At 38.3% G+C, this 16,557-nt stretch overlaps 1 protein-coding gene across 1 annotated transcript in view; it reads right to left on the bottom strand.

Annotated features, from left to right (window-relative positions):
- Window positions 1–16,557, bottom strand: part of CD109 (CD109 molecule) — a 79,443-nt gene that overhangs the window by 30,145 nt on the left and 32,741 nt on the right. The window contains exons 12-25 of the mRNA XM_038132114.1: window positions 16,303–16,404; window positions 16,150–16,212; window positions 14,547–14,723; window positions 13,535–13,687; window positions 12,736–12,810; window positions 12,238–12,298; window positions 11,592–11,727; window positions 10,649–10,766; window positions 7,808–7,921; window positions 7,384–7,602; window positions 6,553–6,697; window positions 5,687–5,863; window positions 1,548–1,629; window positions 28–256 (exon numbers count right to left, since the gene is read on the bottom strand). Coding sequence (XP_037988042.1) covers window positions 28–256; window positions 1,548–1,629; window positions 5,687–5,863; window positions 6,553–6,697; window positions 7,384–7,602; window positions 7,808–7,921; window positions 10,649–10,766; window positions 11,592–11,727; window positions 12,238–12,298; window positions 12,736–12,810; window positions 13,535–13,687; window positions 14,547–14,723; window positions 16,150–16,212; window positions 16,303–16,404 — 1,851 coding nt within the window. The remainder of the gene's footprint in view (window positions 1–27; window positions 257–1,547; window positions 1,630–5,686; window positions 5,864–6,552; window positions 6,698–7,383; window positions 7,603–7,807; window positions 7,922–10,648; window positions 10,767–11,591; window positions 11,728–12,237; window positions 12,299–12,735; window positions 12,811–13,534; window positions 13,688–14,546; window positions 14,724–16,149; window positions 16,213–16,302; window positions 16,405–16,557) is intronic.

Here is a 16,557-nt window from a genome sequence, read left to right as displayed (position 1 = left end):
ATGAATCATATTTATGAATTCCAATACCTGTTTATCTGGGAACCCTAGGAGGGATGACATGATGTAAGCTGTGAGAGTAATTGGATTGTTGGTGCCTCCTTGAAGGTCACTGTGTAACACTTTCCCAGGCTCCTGGAACTCTCCATTTAATTTCTGATGACGGACAATCCATTTAGCTGTGTCCATGAGTACATCTTCATCAATATCTATGAACGGACGAGCTTGAAGGAAACATCTCAATACAAAAGCTGATAACCTTGGGGAAAAGGTTCATCAAGTAAGTCAAAATTAGCCATGCGTTACAGCTTCCTCTGTTTCAGATTATATAAATATACTAAAAAGCATAAGGTGTTCTACACACCCCTAGCAAGCAGAGCAAAATGCATGCCTCACCCAGATATGCAAGTAGACTAAACGTGATTCACCAAAAATGATGATATGTCCTTTTTCCTCAAGATCACCCCTTCTGCAGCTATGTTTCAAAAATAAATACAGAGTATATAGACTGAGTCTGTCAGCACAAGTATATCTTTATTCAAACATTGCTCTCCTGCCTTCTGCCTCTAGATAGAAGTTATAATTTACAAAGCAATGCAGTAACAGGTTTGATGTTAAATACCAGCAGTATCCCTGTAATGATATCCTTGAAACAACCTTTGTTTTTTTTATTATTAATCCCACATTATCCCTCAACTCCCTTCTTTCCAAATGTGCATTTACATAACTTGTCACTGCACTATCTAAGTACTGGAGTTGCCAGTATAGGTAAACAATCTTCATCTTCCAATCCATCAATATTGAGTCAAAGGCAAATCCTGCTGATGTCAATGAAAGATGCCCACTGAGTCCAGAAGAAAGTCTCATTCAGTGGCCCAGTAACAGGGACAGAAGCATGTACAGAAATATGTCAGTACATCTAAACTGAGCAAGGGTTAGCAGAACAAAGTGGTGGAACCTCTCTCTGTTATCTATCTGGCTTCCACAACTATGCTCTGTATGCTTCCTGGAGTGAAACTCAGCACTGAAAAGACTTTTTCAGCAGTGTTTACAGTCTCAATAAAAGAAGTGTGACAGATGCAAGTAGAACAAATTTTTGCCACCAGTAACTCTGTTCACCCCCTACAAAATGTCTCCGTCAGTCATCAGCTTCCAATATGGAGATAACTGATAATCTGATTGAAGCAGTGATGATCACACAGCCCTAAATAGTTTCAGTCAAGTGCAAGAATAACTAATTTAATTGTTATTCTTCATTCCTTTGAAGAAAGCAACAGAAAAAAACTTTCGGACTGAACTATTTCCCTAGTTGAAATAATTCATCATTCCTTTTATTTTTTTCCTCAAAATTAAAAAGCCTTGCCCTAATAATGCCTTTGACAATATGTTATCCAGCAAGAAAGACTTAGAGTTGGCCTAAACACCTAATGAAAACCAGGCAGAAGGCTAATACAGCTGGAAACTTTTACCAGCTTCACAAAAACTTTTCAGATGCAGGGAAAATATCTAAAAAACTGAAATTCCACAATGATTCTGGCAGAACTACTCACCATGTGCTCCCAGAGGGATCTTCATTTCCAAAGGCACTGAAAGAGCCATCATCCCTCTGGAAAAGCAGCTCTCTTTGGTAGCCTGAAGTGGAAAAGTAGAAAAAGGTATTGAACACTTTCCTCTCATGTGGGTTCCTCCACAAACTGGAACTGAAACTGCTGGTATGATCCAAGGCACTTTTTAAGGCTGAGAAGGGCACTGCCCAAGCTTGTGTTTCATAAAAAACCTCCCGAATATGCAGGGGCACACATGTAGAAAATGGTGAGGAAGTGGGCAGCAATAGGAAGGATCCATCTACAAAAGGAGAACCAGAAACTCCTGTGGCTGTTCATCAGCCACCCAACCAGTACAGAGATGTGCTCTCACACACCCGGGGGTTCCAGGAGCACAGCAGTGAGAGCAGAGCAGAGATGCAGCTATAGTTCATTGCTTCATCATTTTGGGGATCTTGTGTACCTACAGAAGTGCTCCATCTTTACAGTACAAGCAAAAATTGTTTTCCAACTGGAAGGGCAAGGCTACAAATGCTGCTGGAAAACCAGGCCTCCTCTTCAGGTGGCTTTTGCCAAATCAGTACGCTTGCTATCACAAAGCAATAGGCTTGCTATCAGAAAAAGCAAATTGGAAGACGTTGTTCTGAAACAAGTGAAAAATTTCAAAAGACCTGAAAATCCTGAAATCCTGAGAAGACCCATTTAAAATGCTACCCTAAGATTTTTTTCAATATCCCGAACAAGTGCAGATATCTCCTGACTGCAGGGCATCCATAATAAAAGGGCCTCAAAGGCTCACTGGCTGCTCACAAGCACCAGCAACATTCTCACTCATAGATGATTTCTGTACAGAGCAGCATATATTCATGGTAGAAATGACGAGCTTCCTATGATATGCTGCTCTCTGTAGTTTCTGGTACTTAAAGCCTTTCTTCCCTTACATTTTGCCTGCCATTTGTGAATCCAGAATAGTAATAGCATCTATTTATAGCATTTCATAATACATCTTTTCTTTCCCTCCACTTTGTCCTTTCCCTTGGTTTGACTATTTTAGCTATTATAGTTAAGAAAGTATAGTCATTAATTGAAGACCTGAAAGATACAGACACAATATAGAATTAGAAAGGCAAAAAGAAAACTCTCAGGCAATCATCAGTAAATCCCATACAAATGAATGAATTTACACAAATATGTCCCGTGAGGTCCATCCAGCTACAACTGTAACTACATCCCTGAAAAATGTTCCTTGCTTTCACTGATAAAGAATTAATCATCCACTTCCATACCATCCTGACTGGAGATACACAGTGAGTGAACCATGCCCCTAATTACTGGGGAACAAATGCCCTGGTCCCGCAATCTAAGTGCCAGTGTAAGACAAATTCCTAGTCATGGTCTGTCTGTAATAGAAGGGAATGAGAAATAAAGCTGTGAATCAGTATATCTGGGTACCTTCCCATGTAACCCCAGTAGCAAGAAATCTAGCTTTTGGATCTTCTTCAGAAGAATTTGCAATTGAAATTTTTTCTTTAATATAGGAGGTTTATTATGTATTTAGTATGACAGTGGCTAATTACTAAAACTGGTGATTCTTTCAGATACAGACACACCTATCAATTCAGTTAATGATACTAAATGGAAGGAAAAAGAAGGAGGAATGAGTGACATTTCTCCCCAAGAAAAGCAAATTCACTGTCAAAGTTTAAGCCTCCAAATAATGTTCTATGCGGAGCACAAATACATGTATATATACAGACAGCTTCCTCTTCCAAAGTATCTGACTGCAAGGCCTGAAAATAAGGTCTTCTGCTTCTTTGCAGAACTAGCAATATACAGCAATAAGCAATAATCACCATCCTGCTGGTAGTGTAAAAGCACTGGACTACAGCTTTCAGCCTTCTTAACAGAGACTGCTGGGCAGTCCTTACACAGGCACAAATTCATCGCAGAATGTAAGCTGGGGAGGGACCAGAAAGATGAGCAGAACCAGAGGGAGAGAGATCACTCAGCTATTTCCGACATTCTGTTTGCTTTCGTCTCCATGCCAGCCCCGCTGCAGTCACGCAAAAGTCTCCCAGCACGAGCGTATCTAACATGGGAACACCCGCAGGAACGCTGGAACGGGAGACCTGGAGGCTCCCGCGAACCGCCCCGCTCGGTCCGGCGGACACTCAATCACACATGAAAAACGATACTCCAAATGTCAACACGTGGAAGGAAAAGAAGGATCCTATTATAAAGATGTCCACTGCTATTCTCAGAGGGCTGGCTGGAACCCAAGAGATGTAGGAGGCTCACTGAAAAGAGCTCACAAGGCTCAAAGAGGAATGTATGAGGATGGAAAGGACTTCAGAAAGATGTGAAAGATCTAAAGGAGCCCACCTTCTACACAGCTTAGAAATTCTGCTCAAAAATCCTTACCTATTTGTGTCTAACAACAAAGCTTTTAGACCAACCAGGGGTTTTTTTTGTATTTCAGAAAAAGTGATTTAAAGATGGGATTTGTCATTACCACAATTAAGAAATGTGCTTAAAAGGCAACTTTTCTTTGGCTTTGCCTTTGTTCTAAGTAAATGAAACTGCTGAAATAAAGATCATATAGCAGTTTCTGCTAGCTATATGATCCCTTCTTCTCACAAGTATTTAGCCATAAATTAATTTTATTTATTTCAGATTCTGAGGTTACTTTTTTAAATACTTGGTGAATTATGACATGTGAAATAGTCTGTTTTCAATTAAACTTCATAACAATCCTGTCAAAAACTGAGCCTATAAAAATTACATCTTAAGCTAAAGTTAATTTCATCTTGGAGATTACACTTGAAAAAATAATCGATGCAACAACAGAAAACAATTATTAAAACAAAGCAAAAAAACCCAGAATACTTTTAGATTGTGGTTCTTTTCTATGTTAAGGTTACAAATATTTCAGCATACTTAATGTTCTGGCACCTACAGTGTTAAAAACACATACCTCATTTCAGGGTCTCAGAACGAAGTTAAGAACACAATACAATCTGTATGTAAGTGACATTTAAACCTGTAGTTTTCATTTGCTTTGAAATAAATAAATCCACTACTGGAAAAATTCAGGAAACTATGGTACCAAAGCTCAGTCTTAAAAGAGTGACAGATTGCTTACAAACTTCAGAGTAGCTGTTTACATAACACATCTCTTCCTCCCCACTGTACTGTTCAACTAAACCATGTAGCAGGAAGAGTTTTTAAAAAAAAAATTTAACTGCTTTGACAGAAAATTGGAATCCTGATGAAAGGAAAATTTATTTTGAGCTGTGTCTTTTCCAAGGGAAATGTCAACAACTTAAAAAAATCAAACAAAAAAGACTTAGAGAGAGTAAACAAGAATTGAAAATGTCATCACACTGCCTTAGTAGGGGTGTAGCTCACATGGGGCTGGTGTCACTGCTCTCTGAAAAGCAGGCTCAGCATGGAGACTGACTCATGGCAAGTGTGGGACACCACAGTCAGACACTGTCTGATCCAAAACCCAGAGTGCAACTGTGGTCTCCAAACTTTGTGATGTTCTGGAGTATCTCCCGATTCAAATATATAACAATTTCCAACTAAAATTTTCCAGCTTCTGATTTCTAGCACACAGTTCACTTCTGACCAAGCCTAAAATCTGTGTGGGCAAAAAAGCCAGCTATGAGATCAAATGCCGCTCCTTGAGCTCTACAAGGACGTGTCAGGTCAGGATGTGTCACTGAAGACGTGGGATGAATATGGTTCACTCTGCTCACTGATTCCTTTTAAACTGCTGTGCCTCAGGCAGAGATCAGAAATGTTTGCTTCACATGTGGTTTTATCAAACGAGAAGTAATAACCATCGAGGAAATCTGTGTGAATTACCTTCTAAAACACATTTCTCAGATAAAAAAAGCAATTATACAAAATCAACAATTTTTTTCTGAGAAAACTTGCCCTTGTAAACAAAATAATTTGCTGTCGAATTCTATCAACCCAGAATAAAGAGGAAGAAAAAGAAAAAAAATGGGTTTCTCTTCCAGTTCTCATGACACAAACTGAGCAGTATTTCAAACACTGCACCAGATGCAGAGCCACAGAAATCTTTTTACTAGGAAGAGCTCTTAAAAATCTAACATCTTTATTTTATGCATACAGACCTTTTCTCATAAATGCTACTGCTTTTGATCTAATATCGTCTCTCAGCTGCCTGGTTTTAGTCAAGTATTGCAAAATATAAACATTCGGAGCAAAATTGATCATATTCTGTTCACCACAGCCATAAGGCATCTTAATCAATGATGACAAACCGTTGATAGAAGGCCCCAGTAAATCACCTGAAAGATAAAATTAAACCAAAATAAACTAAAGCTTACTACAAATAAATGCATACCTCATATATAAAGGGTGTTACAATCTAAATTGGGAGAAAATATGACATATTAGCAATGCTTCTACTAAACGCCTCTAAGCAGGCAGAAAAGATACTTCATCTACTGATCAACTTTATGCCCATTGACGCAGCTCCCTACAGACCTTTCCAATTACAGAGTAATTTCAAAGAGTTGCTATTAAAAAAAAAGGAAAAATCCCAAACCAAGAAAACAAAACCCTACACGACCAAAATCTATTTAATCCAGGAAAATGTTTCAATAGTGGTATGTATTTGAAACTTCATTTATTTCTTCTCTCATCTACAGTTATCAAGGCCTAGGTGTAACAGTAAACAACAATTAGTCAGGTAATAGGTATCATTCTGGAGACAGAGTAATTATACCAGGATACTTGCAAACTTCGCAGGACTTTCCTGACCAAAATCCAACTCTCTAATTCTGAAAATACCTTACAAATGCCATATTGTCACAAATTAAACAAATTACAGGAATAAAACGCTCCATCCATAAGGTCTCCCTATGTTTAGCCTAATGCATTATGGTAATTTACTGTTACTTTATATTGCAGTTAAATAAAAATTAATGCCTTAATTAATTCCCTAATGGTAGAAACAGAGTAAGTTAATTCTTACCAACAGCAGTGACCTGCACTCTCTCACTGTCACTTACAACATCAGAAGGAAAAGTGAATTCCAAAGTTTTTGACACCGTTTGTCGTTTATTCCCAGTCAAATCCAAAAGGACTGTCTGAGAATATGTCTGTTCCAATCCTTCAGCCTACAAAGATAAAGACAGGGATTTTGAGTATCCTTCTGTAGTTGATCCTGCTCTGAGCAGGAACGTCATGCTGCTCCCTTCCAACCTCATCCATTCATGGTTCTATAATCTTAAGCTTTTATTGAAGGATGAGATACACAAACGTCTACCACTTTCTACTGAAATGGAGCCTAACATCAATCAGACTTAGATATCCAAAGCTAGGCAAATATTCTCAGTGTCTGGTTTACCAGAAAGTCTGGAGACTAAAATTCCACCTGTACCAAAACACAGAAATTTTAATCTAAAACAGGCCTGAATGAAAGCCAGATGTATGGCAAAATCGATGCACTTATCTGAAACAGTCACCAGGTCCACTCTGCACAGGCTGTTAAATTAGCTGCAGCACCAGAGCTTACACAGTGATACACAAACAGCTTTCACCTTGCTTTCAAGAAGCACTGGACAAACTATCGGTAAGTGGACAGATCTATGGGTTCATTCCTGGAAGGGGATCTAAAGAACTTTAAAGAACTTTTAAAAAATTATTTTATAAGAAGTGTTTTCTACTTAAAGCCATCTGACCCCAAACCAGCCACACAGAGCAAGAAGCAGACAAGTACATAGGTTTGCCTTTTTGCTGCACTATGTGGCCTGTTTTTGGAAACTATTTACTTCAGGAACAAAGCAAGCAGCAGACTGTTTACCTTGACTATAACTTTCTGGATAACAGCATCAGAAGCAGCAGATGATATTGCTGTCACTTTGATGGGAATCTCTCCCAGCTGTTTTGGCTTGATTGGGAATTGAACAGTTTTCCCATCTTCACTTGGTACAGATATAGATTGTTGATTTGCTGTAGCATTTATTTCATTAGATGTTAGAATAATTTCAAAAGCATCATTCATATCCAGGATCACAGTAACCTGTAAATACAGTAACATTTGCGATACAAAGTGCTAATTTTGAAAAGGTGTTTTCATAAACTGCCACCTGTTTTGTGTATAGAGAAAGAGGTCTGCCCGCTGAAGAAAAGACACCAGTTCTCACAAAGAAAGACATGGTCTCCACCAGTGATGAAAACCCTGCAATATCTAGTAACATTAAAAGATAAAGAGAATGTTATGTTACCTCAGCTTCTTCTTTCAAATAATTAAAGATGTTCACTTCCAAAATGAACTGCTCTCCTCTGATGACGGAGTATGGAAGGTTGAGGAAAATAAAAAAAGGCTGAAAAACTTCTAGCTGCAAAATAAAATCAGTCATGAGCCCTTACAACCAGAGAAAGAAAATTACTATACAACATCTTCCAATCACTTTTAAATTCAATGACAGAGTAATGTTTAGTTGTACTCTACAGCTGACAAAACATATTACTGCAGGGCTGAAACAGAAGGAGAAGGTGCTTCTGGCCATTAGCACCTTTAGAGACACCACTCAGGTGAGAGCTGCCAACAGCTTCGACAGGGCAGCCCCAAGAGAGGCAACTGAATTAGGACTATGAGAGTATCACCTGCCAAGTTTGGAAGCTGCGCTCTGTCCTGAGCTCTCATTAAGGTAACTGAATTTCTCTGAGTACACAAGCAATGGATCAATGTCAGTTGACCTATCCTCATGCAATACACTAGTAACTAAAAAACTGCCTCACCCGAATTTTGTAACTAAACAACACAATGTTTACAATGATTTTTTTTTCATTTAGTAAGACTAATCTCAGCATGAGTTCTGTAGTCATTCCACTTCTAAAAATACATGCCATAGTAATTTAAATATAAACTGCAGAAGTATACCAGCAAGCAGTTTCTTTTATCTGCGAACAGAGGGTTTTGGAAGAAATCTTGCCTCTAAGAAGTCAATGGTAAGGTCTCATTAAGCTGAATGGGACCAAAATTTCACTATGTATGAACATCTGTACAATAAAAATGGCTGAGACATGCTATCCTTTATTATCAAAATGTCAACAAAAATTATTTAAATTCAGTTTGCATTTAAAAACATCTTCCAAGTGTTTTGAGTTTCAGAAAGAAAAATCCCTCAGCTTTTTTTTTCTAGCTATCAAATATTCCAATGCTTAAAAAAAAAAAAAAAAAAGTTGTTTGTTAAAGCTCTCAGCATCATAAACTTCTTTAGATATTAAACATTAGAGAAGTTCTGATGGAGACTTTTTGGTTAGTTCATAGCAAAGGTTTTCCCAATGTACCCATTTTCTTTGTCTTTTTTGTTTTACTTTTCTTTAAAACTGAAGTTTTACACTCGGGAATATGCCAGTATATTACAAAAATACAACTGAGTAAAATTACTGACACTCTGTGTAGGAGAAGTCAAAATAAAACCATGATGCAAAGCAGTACATGACATAAAGCACACAGATGTCATTTATTTCCCCCGTTACATTTTTCATGTCTTTCTTTTACTTGCCTCCTGTATGGTACTGATTAACATGTTTCAGCCATATGGAACTCTAAGCACAACCTAAATGTCCCAACAATAGTGAAGTACTGAACGGTGCATGGGGGTGATTATAGTTAAATTATTATCTCAACATCTGTTCTACTTGGAGCCTTCTCACATTGGAGGATGAGAGGCCAAGTGTGTATTTCCTTACAGTTTTAATCAGAAAACTATTCCTCTTTCTGTCCCATCTCTGCCAAGCCAAGTGAAAGAAACAAGAATCAAGATTCCAGTCTCCAAGGAGCCTTAGCCACAAAATCCAGATTGGGCTCCAAATTCTGTAGTGGAGTTCAGATCAGGATGTTCAAAGCACAAGTTCTATATCTGATATAGCAGCCAACTGTGAAATCTGGACCAAGACCTTAGCTTGGATCTCAAAAACTGCCCCTCCCCAAGAATTCGAGGGCATGGGAACTTAAATGGGTAAGATGGCTGTTTTCAGGCTATGCTGACACTGGGCCGGGAACCAAGGAGGAAATCTACAGCCCACTACTACAGTTTCAACCTTTCTAAACTTAGGTATGGAAGTGGAGTCATCTCTGATAGTTTCTCTAGGATCTTTACATAATGAATGGATGTATTCCTCTGTGTATGTAAAATATTAGCTAAATGAGACTTCAAGAATTAATTCCTTTTTTAAACAGGCTAAACAACTCTCTAAGTAGTGGCTTCCTTGAATACAGAGTGATCCTAGGACAACTGCACTTGTACACTGGGAACCTCAGGTTAGAGATCTAACCTGAGGCCTGCTGAATTTAGCTTAAATTGCTAAATTCCTCAAACACTTGGAAGCAAGAAAAGAGCCTCAGGACACAGGAATTTGGGAGCAACAAATTCCTTTGTGGACACAGAGAGCTGGCTATCCCATGCTAGCTCTCAGTGTCCACTCTGCTCCTCAAGCTAAGTCACCCAAAACTTGGCACCTATCACACAATGGTTGTGTTAGGAAGGACCTCTAAATGACATCTAGTCCAAGTCCCCTGCAAGTTTACCCAGAGCAGGTTGTACCTGTGTTTACTCTAGGCCTGCTTTTGACAGATAAATTTAGCCTTAAATCAACCCTGCTGTTCTCCCACCTAGGGTAAGCATTAGCCGTAAGTGTTCACAGGGCAGCAGACAAATGCCTCTCACATCCCAGCCACCTCTTCCCTGCCAGTCTGTGCACACCTCACTGCATGAACTACCAACTCACAGAGTGCTCTCCAGGCAGAGCCAAGAAAATATGGAACAGTGCTCCCAAAGAGTCATTCCACCTTCCTACATACAAAGATTCTGAAATGGGCACATCCTGGAAATACTTTAACAAAAAAACCTCTCCAAGAGAAACGGGCACCCAAATATCTGTGTGGAGTCTTAGATATTCATATGAGCAGGAAGGGAAGGCAGATCCAGTATCACGTATGTTTTCAGTGATGTTTTCTCTACAGTAGAAAGAGATGCTGCTGTTAGAACTAAATCAGAGAGTCTAGCAACACCTTGCAGTGTAACCAGCCCTCAAGGAGAGCTCTAGTGAGATGGTACCTCCACCGGAGCAGTCGTCACTCCAAGCCCGCCGCTTTCAGAGACCACAAAAGCACTGGCTACCCAGGATGTGATGGTGTCAGGTACAATGGCATCCATTGTGGTTTCTGTGTCAGATCTGATGGCAGAAGGGGAGAGCACTTTCAAAACCATCCATTTACAGACATAATTAAGTGGACAAATGTTTAAAATGCTGGAAAAATTAAGTCCAAATTCCTGGAAAGAAAAGTTGCTCATTATCCATTTTTCTTTTCCTAACCATTTAGAAATACTGTGATGGGATCAAAATTATTTTTAAAATTTTAATTATTTTAAATTCCATGAATTGAAGGTAATTACACTGGATCACATTACATGTAATCCACTTTCACAGGTCCTTTAAAACAATCCCAGATGATGGTTGCTTCCTGAACTTCTCAGCTGTAAAAAATACAAGATTTGTTCTTCATAACACAGGTCAGATTTCCCCCTCACTTGACAGTTTGAGCTATTCACTGAATTACAAGCAGAGAGCAATAGATTTCCATTTCTGGGCTAATCTTTTTAGGTACTGTAGAGAAAAAGGCTAGGTCTCCCTATCCATTATCTCCCCATTTGTAAATGTAAGAGTTTATTCCTTTTGTCTCTAGGACTTTTATCCAGCTTCTATTGAAACTCCTAGGCTTTCAGTCAGGCATAATCCTCTCTTGTGCAACTCATTTTTTCGATCTCCAATCTCACTTGTGGCCTCTAGGTGGTAGCAGAATATAAATCCACATTTTTAAGCAGTGTTCTTCACCACCGGCACAGAATGCTACTGAAACCTACTAAAATAAAATAAAAAACCCAAACAAAAACAAAAAGCAAACAAAAACAAAAACAAAAAAAAAACCACCAAAAAGAAACAAAAAAAAAAGGCAAGTGCAAACTGTTACATTGTTTTCCTTTTGCTTCTAACTTATACCTTGTTTTAGTGTCGATCCAAAGCCAAGTCTCTGGAAAATGTGTCCTCACATAGAGATTGTTGAAATCAGGAGGTCCATTTTTAGATACCGGCATATCATCACCGAAACCATCCTCTATAGGTATCATTCCACCATCTACAAAATAAAAAATACTGTCCTACTCCAAATATCTATATTTAGAAAAACAAATACAGCTAAGAAAAGTCAAATTAATATATTGTTTGGACTCTAATCTATAGCTTTGTTACATATAAGACTACTCTGGGATACTAGGGAACTTTTTTATTTTAAGAATAAAAAAGTTTCACACAAATTTCTACATGGCCTCTGTGGAGCGTGGATGAAACTGGCCTAATTTCACCACACATGACAAACCACTGCAATATATGTAAACTGGAGCTGCAAACAAAAGCTCCAGTCATCCTCAGGCTTTTAGGGGTAATGTCACTGCAGTAAAAAAGGAAAATTTCTGAAATGCTGATTGTATGAATTTTGTATGTCTTGAACCTTTGAAATGCTAATGATTTTCAAGGCTGGATACAACCTGTATGCAGCACAGTAAGAAGACATAATAGGGGCCCTATCCCATGGACCTCCTTCCCCAGTCAGTAAATTAGATTTGGCTTCATTTGTTGTATTACTTACAAAGAAAATGTTCCTTATCCTCCTCAAGAACTGCATCAGTTGATACCCAAAGGCTGCATTTCTGGATAAAATTTATACATATATCTCAATACAGGACATTCAGGACATCAACAGTGCTTATCTACTTTATTTTTCTCTTCTTTCTTTTTAGGTAAAGTCACAAAGCAAGATAAAACTAAAGCAAACAATATAAAGAAACCTAAAAAACTGAGTTTATATGAATCCGAATATTGCCATAATGACTGAAAACTTTTCAAAGTGAAGACTATATCAAGCATAAAGCAACCTGTATTTATGGAGGCATAAATATATTCCTTGGCATTCAGAGCATTACATATGGAAAAGATTCACACTTTGAAACTCATATAAGCCATGAAAACATTGTATTGTCTATAGTTGCAAAAGTTAGAAAGTGGACGTTTTTCTAGCAAGCGACGCTCAAATCACTAAGCATTAAAAAAAACCAACAGCCTATCATTATGAAAAAAACCCCAGTACCTGAAATACACCAAAAGAACCTCTGACCAGGGGGAAATACTGCACTGTGCTGTATAAATTGAGCTCATGGAGGACCTAAGGGGAAAAAAAAAAAATCATCCACAGACTGAATGCCAACTCACATTTTAAGAACTTTCACTGTTGCTAATTCATACAACTGGCACCACGAGCTGCAGGTTTCTCAGCTCTGACACCAAAAAGGAAATAATCTGTGACAGGATGAAGGAGGTTAGGTTGTAGTCATTTTATGATTAATGGAAGAGTGACCAAGACTGTACATAAACCTGGAATAAAGCCTACAGCCTATTGATATTTTATGGCACTTAGGCCATGTCCTTTGAGCACTTTAGGAATGATATATATTGTAAGCTCTTTCAAACTGTACATGCAGTAGAGCTTCTGCAAGCAAAGGTAATTTAAACACATGAATAATTTATTCTGCCCTCCCAATTAAAAAAAATTATTTTATATTATTAATTTTAAATAGCACAAAGAAGGATTCATTAGGTTTTTTTCTGACATTGTCTTTTCTGAAAGAAGAAACTGCCAAGTCTTAACAATTTATCAAGTGAAGAACAATGAAGTATTGATTGGAGTTGGAAATGCTGTGCCTATTACCTTTTAAGCTTTACAGTGTCTGCCACTCATGTGACTTGCAAAAGTAAAAAAATTGCATAATTACAGGCTAAAAACCATGCTCAATTAACATTACTTGTTCAGCATATAATCTGTAACATTTCCACAAACATACATCTTTCATATATACAATAATGACAACCTCCTTTCCCCATATACTTACAGATTCTTCTGTTATGTCACTACTTTCTCCCAGAAGCTTTGCACTTTTATCAACAACTGAAAGTCCAATTACTGATCCTGGCTCTGTTGTACTGATTTTAAGGGAGACTTTCTCAGATGGCTTGGCTTTATCTTTGCTCCAAGAGATTTTAATCTAGAAAAAAGTGAAACACGGCACTGATTTAAGTTCTACAGTGATATTTACAGCTGTTAACAACTCCCAGGAAGTAGTTTTGAAAAATTGTTTGGCTATAATTAAGACCTTGGATTTCCTTTTCCTAGAACCTTTGGGACACTGAGGACCTCTGAGAGTCTTTTTCCTAAGACTTTTGGGAACTTGGATAACTTATGAGGCAAATTGAGACATTGTTCATGCGGCAGGACAAACAGGCTCCCTAATGATTCCTGGTTATAAGCGTTACAGTCTCCAGAGCAGAGAAAGAATTCGAACCCATCCAGCCTTTGGATGGTCTCACCTATAAAAAGTTATAGGGAGGCTTTAATTTGCACAAAGGACCAAATCTCATCCTGGTAAGCAAGCTGGAAAAATCAATTCATTGATGCAATAGGCATTTCCTCACTCTTCTTCAAACTTTTTTGAGTTAAAGTATGGATAGTCACATGAAACACAAACACTGGTCACAATGTGACCACTGCCTGGCTAGAACAAGATCTTTATAAACTTTTAAAATTATGTAAAAGTTAATACCCTTATGATACCTTGTCACTGTATTGGCCAGAGTAACCTGGCCAAAAACACAAGGAGATGCTGTGCTTCTGTTTATGTGGAAAACACAGCACCAGTAGAAAGGACTTCCAAATATGCAAAAACTGGACCCTAATTGTACTGGTATTATCAAAAGTCTTTCTAAAGACTTGCACAAACTTTAGGTTAGATCCTCAATGAAATATTTTTACATTTACAATCCTGTGATCTAAAAGAAAATTTTTTTAAGCTACCACACAACACCCAGACAAAATCATGGTCTCAGATTTGAGTTCAATACAATTACCTTGTCATCCAAAGCAGGCTGGATGGGGACAGTGAGAGCATCATTTACAACCACTCCAAGCTCATCTACATAGAATACAAGTATAGATATCGAAGGAGCCCAAAAATTTTCTGCTGTTAAAGTGAATGTTTTTGTAGATTTTGTGCCAAAAGCCATAATTTGTTCTTTAGATAATACCTGAAAGAGAAAAAAAAAATCAAACACTCAAACTGTTGGTATCCTCATTATGTCATCAGCAATTGGTTCTACAAGTAGCTGCTAAAGAAGAGACACATAGCTGTGATTCATTATTTTTTCCACTAACTGGTAGACCAGTTCTGTGAAAATGGGCGTGGTATCTGATGTAATATTTAAATAATATATTATTTTAATAATGTTTTAATTCCTGTATCACTATGGACAAGTAAAGAACTACACCAAGTGCACACATATGGTATGAGAGCATAGATATACAACAGTAATAGGGTTGGCTCATGTGGGTTACCTGTAACAGCATCTGAGTTTGGATCAGGCACATAGTTTTAAAAGCAAACCTTCAGAACACCCCTACTTAGAACACTTGGTTTGCCTCACAGAGAGTGTGAACTGGGGTCTAGTAATGTGCTCCAGTTAAAAGCAGACATTCATTTCACAGATCAGAAGCTACTCCTAATACCTGGATTTCAATTTTTTCACTCTAAATTTGTTCCTACTGGATCATACACTTACTAATGAAGACAGAGAGATGAAGGGCAGCTCCCTGCCTTCGGTTGCATGGACCTGATTTATTTTAAACTTTCTAGAGTGTGTTTCTAATTTAGAAAATACATATGAATGCCCAAATTTTACATGGTTCTCCTAATTCAGTTTACTGTTAAAGTCTGTGAAAGAAAAAGAATCCTAGCTACCATGATCACTAAGATGAAGACTGTGAAAAAGACAAGCATGTGTTAAAGACAAGATAGAAAACTTATAATAGTATATATAATAAATCTTTCTGATCCTTCAAGATACAGTAGAGCAGCTGAGCAATTAAGCCACTACCCAAGGCATTTATTTTAAAATGCTTCCTATGAGTCTCTCTTGTCAATAACGCCCCTCTGTCCACTCAACCATCTGTTTCCTCAGCAGGTAGCTCTTCTCCCCCTGTACCCACAGGCTCAGCCTGACACTTCTGAATCTGCATACAGGATCCACCAGGCCCCTGCTTCCACCTGCATCTGCAGGACCTGCTGACAAAGACACAGTTTTGGCTGCTCCTGAGACATCTTTGTCCCTTCTCCCTTTGCAGATGCTCTGCACAGTCACAAACAGTATTGCTCTCACAGCTGTGCCTTGTCTCACATCTGCTGTCAGAGATAACCCAACACCCAGATCAGAGAAGCACTTCCTTACAGTGCCACGGCCATTCCTCCCATGTAGAATAATAGAGTTCTCTTTCAAAAACGACCCTCCTAGTGGAAAGGAAGTTTTTGGGCCTTCTCTTCCACAAAGCACAATTTAAAAATGCTGAATCTCAAACGTTTAATCACATTCCACTCACAGGAGTATTTCTCAAGTTGGTAAAGGTCACCTTGGATTGTCCCTATATGTAAAGCCTTACTTACCAGATAGTGTAACTTACCAGATAGTGATACTCTCTCACTGGCTTGTTGCTTGCAATGCTCAGTGCAAAAGGCTTCCCAGCCTAGGAAAAGCACATGATTCATATGGATGAGTATGGAAAAGCCAGAAGTAACTAGGCTTTAATTGTGGCAATTTTTATCTCAGACTGTACCTTTATATCTTGGCTCTTTGTTTTAACCTGGAGATAAGTCTGACTGGGGGAGCTGAACACATCATAAACACCTATGTCAGTCTTACTGCTGAGGAACTCTGCCTGCGAGACAGAGGAAAAAAAAACTCTTAACAAAACAGCAAAATCTGTAGTGTTCATTTATGTGGTACAGCCTACAAGAGCGTGGCAGCCTTAGCAAAAGTCCACTTTATGCTTTGGGTATCTGGGGTTTTTTCCTTTGATATCATGGTGCAA

This window comes from Motacilla alba, chromosome 3 (genome assembly GCF_015832195.1).
Source record: "Motacilla alba alba isolate MOTALB_02 chromosome 3, Motacilla_alba_V1.0_pri, whole genome shotgun sequence".
Taxonomy (NCBI): Eukaryota; Metazoa; Chordata; class Aves; order Passeriformes; family Motacillidae; genus Motacilla; species Motacilla alba.
This window is presented reverse-complemented; position numbering and strand designations above follow the sequence as displayed.